This window comes from Anguilla rostrata, chromosome 2 (genome assembly GCF_018555375.3).
Source record: "Anguilla rostrata isolate EN2019 chromosome 2, ASM1855537v3, whole genome shotgun sequence".
In the NCBI taxonomy this organism is placed as follows: domain Eukaryota; kingdom Metazoa; phylum Chordata; class Actinopteri; order Anguilliformes; family Anguillidae; genus Anguilla; species Anguilla rostrata.
The window spans coordinates 61,620,639-61,630,270 of record NC_057934.1 but is presented as its reverse complement, the minus strand read 5'-3'; the positions used below and the strand labels follow the sequence as shown (position 1 = coordinate 61,630,270).

Sequence of the window (9,632 nt, the reverse complement as noted above, 5' to 3'; positions counted from 1 at the left end):
CCCACATTCACAATCAATGGCCAGGCTTTGACTTACCCATTTCAATTTTTTTTTTTTCTTTTAAACATCCATCCCTTTTTAGCCCCAATTTCCCGGGAAAAAAATACACAGCAAAAATCTATATGTAAAACTTGATAAGATTTATTATAAGTGAGAGAATCTGTATAAAGTTACCCTTACCCCTGTCAAACTAAATGTTTAAAACATAAAATTTTTAAAAACAGACTAAAGGTTCAAACACAGGAGGGGTTAATATTTTAAATTAAAGCAAAAATCGGGAATCAAGCTGCCTGACCTACACCCCCGGGGAAATAAACTGACGCATTTTTTATGTTGATGCTTCCACAAAAACCCAAACATTCCACAAACTAAAATATAGATCATTTTAAAGGACTTACCTTGGGTAACAGTGACATGACTGCCTTTATCCCAGTAGCCATACACAGTGATCTACACCACAACAAAAACCTACTGCCCTTTCACAGAGCACCTCTTCTGTATTTATCTGCAGTGTCAGGTGATTACCAGCACAAAATAAAATTATTCATATTTACTTTGAAAACAAAATGTCATTTGCAATCATAGTATATTTTGAAACCACAAAGTTTAGACTTTACTAAACAATTTTACAGATATTTTTACAGGGACATGGTTGTTTTAAATATTTCACAGACACTACAGATTCAAAAAAACATTGTGTAGTAGTTGTTCCTAATGAATACTTAATCATTGTCTTTCAAAAATATAGTTTTAAAATGTTAATTAAATATGAATTTACCCAGACATGCATTGAAAAATTATGATTAATCAGCATTGTTGTGGGTTCACATAATTACTCCAAAATGAATCTAACTAATTTAGTAAAGGGCGTCGTGAATTTATATTGAATCATTTTAATTATTGCTATTCAAAATATTTCTTTAAGTCTTATTATTAAACATGAAAATCATGCATTACCTACACATTCAGCAATCAATGGCCATGACTTTCGACTTTAACCCATTTCGGAGATTTGTTTTCTTTTCATTTAAACATCCATCCCTTATTTTAGCACCAATTCCTGGAAAAAAAATACTACAGCAAATTAAATCTATATGATAAGAGACATTGATACAGATTTATTATATAGATGAGAGAATCTGTATAAAGTTATTCTCTACCCCTGTCAAACTGAAATGTTATAGAACATAAAAGGAGTAAAAACAGACTGAGAGTTCAAACACAGGAGAGGTTAATATTATTCAATTAAAGCAGTAAATACAGGAATCAAGCTGCCTGACCTACAGCCCTCAGGGAAATAAACTGACTGCATTTATTATGTGTGATGCATTCCACAATAAAACACACATTCCAGCAAACTGAAGTATACTTATAAGCATATCGGTCATTTTAACTATCCACCACAGCTTGTTTTCTTCATTCTGCGAGGCCTCTGTAGGTATCATAGGTAGCATGTCAGTTAGCAGTCAGGAAATGCTTAGTACACTTGCATAGTTTGCAGAAGAGCAGTGCATAAAAAGGACTTTACTGTAAAGAATGGGGCCTCAATACTATATGAATTTCTATGGCAAATAAGGAACATTTATTTACAGTATTTATAAGGTAAAGAATGGTTGAAATTTCTGGCATGCAAGCATGATTTCTGAGTTCGGGGACTGCCCCAGCCCTGTCCCGCCTCTGATTTTAGCCCAGGCCTTGACACAACCAGCTCTACATGCCTCACCTCACCCCTCTGAACTGCATATTATTCTTCCCTTCATTTGTACTTTCTACTATATCAGCTGGTTTAATACCTCAGCTGTACCCTGCTCAGCCCATTTGATTACTTACTGTGATCTCCTGTTACTTTTTCTGTTACACATATTCTACCTCTGCTTTACACCGGGCGGGCCAGCAGGGGGTGGGCTCTCTCTCTATAGCCAGGTTCCTCCTGAGATTTCTTCCCATCTGGGAGGGTTTTTCTTGCTGTTATTTGAGTGTTTTTCTTCCCAACTGTTTTTTTTCTTCTTTTTCTTTCTTCTTCTTCTTATTTTTTACCTCACTTGCTTTTTGTGTGTTCAGGCCTGGTTTTTGCCCAGTTTTCCTGCTGTTATTGTCTTTGTGACAGTTCTCTCCAAAAATAGATTTAATTTTATTTTGCAGATTTTTTTCGTTTATTGAGAATCCATACACCACTTTATGAAAATAGTTTTAAATGAATTGACATATCCATAGATGATAATGGTGGAGTAGTTCAAAAGTGATAACTGCATTTCACTTCCATGCTCTCCTGTAGTACTGTGTGGACTATCGGGTGTAACAGTGTGACTGGCTTCCGAGGAGAGAACCTGCTTCAGCTGCAGTGCTGATGTGCAGGTGTGGGGACACAGAGGTAGGTCTACAGGCACATTATCTGTGTGCATTACCAACTTTGGAGATCACTGTGTGCATGCACACTTCTCATAGTACTGCACAAGCACCCTCCACATTAAAGCATACAAGGCTCCTGTTTTAGTTACACAGAGCACAGAATGGTTTTGAGTTGTATCAGCTTTGAAAATCACAGCTGAGATATTAACGGGATATGTTATTTATGTTGTAGAACTAAACTTGAAACTCTAGTAACTTTATGTTAACCATGGACCTTATTTTACGCATAAATCAAAATTTGCATGGGAAAAAGTATTGGAAATCTGCTGAGGGAAACCATGGCTCAAATATACAAACTCACTTCTGGGTTTTAGGACCACAAACTGTAACACATAGGAGAATATATTAACAGCTTTTGTGTTACAAACCCACTGATGCTAATTACATGTCCTGGGAAAGTCTCAAACTTCCCACAATTCCACAGGACACACCCTTTGCACAGAGGTCACAGTGTCCCCCCTGTGGGCCAAAGACAGGCTGCTGGCTGATGTGTTTCAAACAGTTTTCCAGCGCTGCTGTAACATCCCTCATGTACTTCTAGGAGACCTTCACTGAGTTGGGGGGAAGCAGGTGACCAGCCCCAGCAGGAGCTTTGTTCAGGACCTTTAGTGTGTGACTGACAGATTCAGAATTTGCAGGGTTTAAACTGCTGGTTCAGACTCAGGCCTTTATTCAATAAACAACTGTGCTTAACTTTGACTCATGTGAGCAGCATTCAGCATCACCCAAATGTAACTTACCAAACAGTTTGTGAAGAATAAACAAACGCTGGCATTTAAATTTAAAAGAAAGACGAATGTTGATTGAACCCCAAATGTTGAATGGAATGTTTCTCTTTTAATGCTAATAAAAAAAGGACATACGAAACTTGAAATCAAATTTTGTAATATGTAATAGTGAATATGAAGCCAGTGAGCGCTACATGCAGGTAGAGTGTGTGTGTTCAGTGGTGACACTCAGTGTGATGTGTTTTTGTACAGCTCTAGCGTTGCTTTGCTGCACTGTGGCACTCGGGCACAGTAATACACAGCTGTGTCTCCAGTCTGCAGGCTGCTCCCCTGCAAAGTCACTGTGCTGCTGGAGGTGTCTCTGGTGATGGTGAATTTGCTCTTTAGTGAATCTTTATAAGCAGTGCGCCCATGCCCTCCTATACCTCCAATCCACTCCAGTGCTTTCCCTGCAGGCTGTCGGACCCAGTCTACAGCATAGCTGCTATCAGTCAGAGAATACCCAAAGATTGTACAGGAGATGGTCAGAGACTGTCCTATATAGAGCCTGGCTGTGTGAGTTCAACACAGTGACCATCTGTGGAGCCAGAAATAAAAAATGATCGTAAGTTTATCAGTAATATAATTATTGAAACAAACAGCAAAACACTCATACACTATTTTAATTGTGAAAGTAAATCTTTGGAAAATATTGTAGAATAATTGAATGTGAAATAAAAAAATATGAATGCAGCATGCTCACTTACAAGATAAAGTTCCCAGCAACACTGCTAATGCTACAATAGCTCCCATAGTCACACACAGATCTCCCTCTCTGTCTTACAGGTGATACTCCTGTGTTGGGAGGAGAATTCTGAGTGGCTTTTATGGTAAACACTGTGGACTGAATTTGTTTAAATCTCTCGGGGCTGGAGGAAGAAGAAAAACAAAATGAAATCGGAGGGGATGCATTTCCATTATGAAGAGCACTGTTGCCCCCTCCTGGAGGAGAATAAAACACAGCAGGCAGTTCACAACAGCATTACTATGGACAGTGGATACTGTTACAATTCTTATAGGTTAAGAATTAATGCTCTGAATATTTTTATAATGTGACACATTCCATAAATATTGGTAAAAGTGCACTAAATCTGATTAGTTCACTCATTGTTTGTAGCACTCATTTACTTCTTGGACTTTACTGTGTTATTATCCTCATAATGTACCTACAGAATAAAAACTAACGCAATTGACAGCTGTGAAAAAGCAGGTGATGTCAGTATATCTCATCATGTCTTGAATTCCAACAAACGAAGGACTGCGTTTAGTATATTTTACAAATATATTTGGTGCATTCAGAGACTTTTTTTTTACATGATTTTTTGAAAAATGCTTATTTGTCATTTATACTATGCATGGTCAATCCTTTAGTAATATTTGTGAGATGGACATTTTGTGTTCAGTGAAAGAACTGCAGTGTGCTTGCATGAGCTGGTTTGGGTCTAAACTCCATGAAACAAATCACTTTGAATCGCTTGTTTTCCAACATGGGAGGATGTAATGAAGCAACACATTTATTCCACAGGGCAATTTCATTATGGGAATTCAGAATATGATGTGAGAAATCAAAATAAATCTGCATCCATGTGAAAAAGGTGTCCCTTTATTTCACATTGGGGTAATATTAGTGTATGTACATAACATATTCATGCAAGATTTTTTATGTCCTCGTAGAAGTCCTTGAAATGACGCTGAGAAAAGCCCATTTTCTCTGTTGTCACCTTGAACAGAATTCATATTGAATATTGGAATGACAGAACATGGTATCAGCCTGCTGAATTGCAGGTGACTCAAAAGGGTATTTGAAAAATGACCAAGAATTACTAATCATCTGATAGCATAAATGAGAACTAAAGAACAGAACACTTCAGTGATATTTAAAACAGTAACCCTGAGTTTCACTTCATACTGCAGAGTTCATTTCAGGGCTCTGTGCCGTCGCTCTGTGTGATAAAGGGGAAGAGGTTTTTGTGCAGCTCTCCCCTCACTCTCTCTCACTGTGGGTATCGGGCACAGTAATACACAGCTGTGTCTCCAGGCTGCAGGCTGTTCCCCTGCAAAGTCACTGTGCTGCTGGAGGTGTCTCTGGAGATGGTGAACTTGCTCTTCAGGGAATCTTTGTATTCCAAAACTCCATTTCCCCACATATATCCAATCCACTCCAGAGCTTTCCCTGCAGGCTGTCTAATCCAGCCTGTAGCATAGCTGCTATCAGTCACAGAATACCCAGAGACTTTACAGGAGATGATCAGAGACTGTCCTGGTTTTACAACCACAGAGCCAGGCTGTGTGAGTTCAACACAATGACCATCTGTGGAGAAAGAATAAATAAATAAATAAAGGAATGTGAGTATATCAATACGCAATATAATCAACGAAAATAATAGTAGTTTTCAAGTAATAGAAATCAACGTAAAACTACAATGATGAAGTACTTAATTTAACTTATTTAATTCTAAAAGTAAGTGAAACTGTAAAATATCACAGAATTAATATATTTTCAAGTAAATTAAATATGAATGCAGCATTCTTACAAGATTATGTCCCCAGCAACACTGCTAATGCTACAATAGCTCCCATTGCCACACACAGATCTCTCTCTCTGTGCCTTACAGGTGATGCTCCTGTGTTGGCAGGAGAATTCTCAGTGACTTTTATAGGAAATATTGTGGACTGAATTTGTTTAAGTCTCTGGGGACTGTTGAAAGGAGAAAAACAAAATGAACTGAGAGGGTCAGGGTAACCTTTATGAGAAGCAATGCTGCCCCCTCCTGGAGAAGAATTAAATACAGACAACTGATAACATCAGCATGCTCCGGAACTTGATCAATAACAATGCTTATGGGTTAATTTTTAATTAATTTTGAAGACATTATGATTTGAATATCTGTGTGGAGTGGTGGTGTGGTTAGGGCGCCATCGCCGGGCAGAGAGGGAGTGGTTTTGCTGGCGCTACAAGCCAGGTGTGTGTGATTACAATGAATTGCTAATTGTTTACATGCTCGGCCTACAGTGAGACTAGGGCGCTGGAATGAGAGACGCACACAGGAGAGACGCAGTGTGTGAATTCCCCTTCCGTATCGTGTTTTATTTTGTTTAGAGTTCAGCTCACAAGATGAGGAGGCTGAAAGCTGAAGTACTTGGTATTCATTAAGCTACTGCAGATTAAACAAGTATGATTGCAGTTTGGCTGTTTTATTAAAATGCAAATTTAGTCTGTTGAAAATAGACATGGTAGATTGAACCTTTTGAGGAACGTCACTCATGTAATTACATAGAATGCTTTTCCAGTGCTTTATTTAACTGTTATTTACCGTGCTGTTTAATTCATTTATTTGATTTTTGTTTTAAATGCCAGTGAACAATTGAAGCATCCACCTATAATCCATCATTATCCACCAATTATGCATAATCCATCTGAGTGCAGCAGTTTTCTTATAACCACTTCATGGAATAAAATGTGCAGTATCTCCCTAAATGAATAATATCTCTCCCTCACTGACACAGAGAAAGCAAGTTCATTTTCAATATCCAGGTTTCTTTAGTCTCTCTTCAATGGGCTTTAGGAGTAATCAAAACAGAATGAATTCCCTGAAGTCTGCTGTGGCGACAGTTTTGTTATTGTCAGGGCTCAGGCTTGACTTCTCTCACTGTGGGTCTCTGGCACAGTAATACACATCAGTGTCTTCAGCTGTCAGACCGCTAGTCTGTAAATACAGCTGGTTCTTGCTGTTTTTTTTTTTTTTTGCTATTGAATTCCAGCAAATGAAAGAATGCATTTTAAATATTTAACAAACTTATTTGGGGCTTTTAGAGACAATTTTACATGATTTTATGAAAAATTCTCATTTATACTGTGCGTGGTAAATCATAGTCATTATTGTTAGATTTTGTGTTCAGTGAAAGCACTGTAGTGTGCATGCATGAGTTGGTTTGGGTTAAAACTCCATGAAATAAATCAGGTTTTTTTGTTTGCCAACATGGGGAGATATAATGAAGCTACACATTCAGTCCACAGGTTGATTTTATTATGAGACTTCAGAATATGATGTGAGAAATCAGAACCAATCTGCTTCTACGTGATAAAATGTCAATTTATTTCATATAATGAAATAACATGGGGTAAGAAATAATATACGTAACATATTAACACAATGTTTATGGGAATTTCAAAATATCATTGTGAGGTTTTCATAAGTTTGAAAAGATTCTGAGTAATGCCATTTTCTCTGGCTTGTCGTCTTGATTAGAATCCATATCTAATATTGGGGTGACAGAAAAGGTTTACAACCTGCTGGTTAGCAGGAGACTCAAAAGGGTATGTGAATGATGACCGAGAATTATCCGCCATTTAAATGAACAAATGAGACCTAAAGAACAGAACACTTCAGTGATATTTAATACAGAAACCCGGAGTTTCACTTCATACAGCAGAGTTTATTTCAGGGCTCTGTGCTGTAGCTCTGTGTGATAAAGGGGAAGAGGTTTTTGTGCGGCTCTCCCCTCACTCTCTCTCACTGTGTGTCTCTGGAACAGTAATACACAGCAGTGTCTTCAGCTGCCAGCCTGTTCATCTGTAAATACAGCTGGTTCTTGCTGTTGTCTCTGGAGATGGTGAATCTTCCCTGAACAGAATTGGCATACCATGTGACATCGCTATTAGGACTGATCTCGGCCACCCACTCCAGCCCTTTCCCAGGAGCATGTCTGATCCAGTGCAAATAGTAGTGTCTGAATGAGAACCCAGAGGGTGTACAGGTCAGCATGTGAGATTCTCCAGGCTTTTTAACTGCTGGTTCAGACTCAATCAGTGTTTGACATTTAACACCTGTGAAATGAAGGAAGATTCAGAACTCACAATCCACAACCTCACAAATCAACATTTCAGTAAAAACTAAATTAATGAGAAATTAAAACATACTGGCAAAGATTGCTGTGATCAGAAGTAGGCTGGTTATAACAGTCATGGTGAAAGTCTTTGACTGCAGTCTGTGATTATAGTCCTACAGTCAGTCTCCAACAGCAGTACCTCCTCCCTCAGTGCAGAGAGGTAAATGTAGAAGGAAGAGCTCAGAGTTTGCATGAACTCCTCCTCACTGGGTGGGCAGATCACACACTGTTTAAATAGAGCAGTCAGAGCTGTAGATTGCAAATGCAATATGACAACGGCTAGATTGTAAGGTTGTACTTTACCTTTTCCCCACATAATATGCATTACAGTCAAGAGGGAAATGACATTATATAAAGAGCCGTGTTCCATGTTCAGTAGCCATGCAGCTCTGGTCCATTCCTGCTGCTCCAAAGCATCTTGTCTGCAGCAGTGTGATCTTTACTGTAGTGCTGCTCAGAGGACACTTTAAACAAATTAATGTTGTCTCAGTGTGTAAGAGTGGCTTGTATAATATCCTGATCTCCAGATATATACTGCCTAAAGAAGGTATTTAGGCCCATAGAAATTTTTTTTTTTTTTTTAGATGAACAGAAGTATTTTTATTGTCAACTCATATTCTCTTAAGAACTGATTTTCAGTCTAAAATGAGTTATTATATTATATATCAGCAGATACTTTAAAGGAAATGAAAAAACTGAAATATGCTGCTCGCGGAGAACCATTTATACCAGAGGAATGTAATCTGAGCGTGTAAGAGCAGCTAAAATAATATACTGATCTCCCTGCCCATCTGTATGAGAGATTAAAGGAAAAGATAATTATGCAAAGGTTAGTGCAGTTATCAAAGAAAATAGTTAATGCAAAATCTACTAGTTAAATTTACTGAAAAATAAAATGAGAGGAGGGAAATGTAAATATTGAATAATATTGTTTCGAAAGATAATAAATGAATACAGTATCCACACTTACAAAATAAAGTTCCCAGCAACACTATGAATGTTATAATAGCTCCCATTGTGACACACAGATCTCCCTCTCTGTCTTACAGGTGATGCTCCTGTGTTGGGTGGAAAATTCTTAGTGGCTTTTATAGGAAATTGTGTGGGTCTAATTTGTTTAAATGTCAGGGGGTTTAAGAAAATCTGAAGATGAAGATAATTATATATGGTCGGAGTACCCATTCTTGGGGCACTGCTGCCCCTTCCTGGAGGAGAATTTAAAACAGCAGACTGCCTCCACCCGCATAGCTAAGCAAAGTTAAGGTCAGTAACAATTTGAATAGAATTAGTTCAGAATGGATGTTCACATAGTTATTATATAAATATCTGCAAGATGAGAAACATTCCATCCAGAGGGCTGTCTTTGTCTTAATTTCTGCATATTATCCAGGGAAAACATGTAACTACTGGAAAAACAAATGTGAATGACTGTAGGTCTTTGTGTATTTTTGTGCTTCTGTGTGATACATATCCAGTGATCTCAGTATATTGCTGTATACAGATATTCTGTAGATATACCAAGAACAGTAAGATTTGTATGTGGACGTTTTTTTTTGTTTTTTTTTT

General features: G+C 37.9%; 1 protein-coding gene and 1 long non-coding RNA gene across 2 annotated transcripts in view; both read right to left on the bottom strand.

Moving 5' to 3' along the window:
• Window positions 1-8,227, bottom strand: part of LOC135249544 (Ig heavy chain Mem5-like) — a 29,873-nt gene extending 21,646 nt beyond the window's left edge. The window contains exons 1-2 of the mRNA XM_064325154.1: window positions 8,098-8,227; window positions 7,695-8,004 (exon numbers count right to left, since the gene is read on the bottom strand). Of these exons, the coding sequence (XP_064181224.1) occupies window positions 7,695-8,004; window positions 8,098-8,143 (356 nt within the window). The 5' untranslated portion in view covers window positions 8,144-8,227. The remainder of the gene's footprint in view (window positions 1-7,694; window positions 8,005-8,097) is intronic.
• LOC135248748 (uncharacterized) lies at window positions 5,360-5,813 on the bottom strand. The gene is made up of 2 exons (XR_010328499.1): window positions 5,711-5,813; window positions 5,360-5,487 (listed from the first exon to the last, which is right to left on the bottom strand). It is a non-coding gene; the product is annotated as an uncharacterized LOC135248748 (long non-coding RNA).
• Window positions 8,228-9,632: the final 1,405 nt, after the last annotated feature.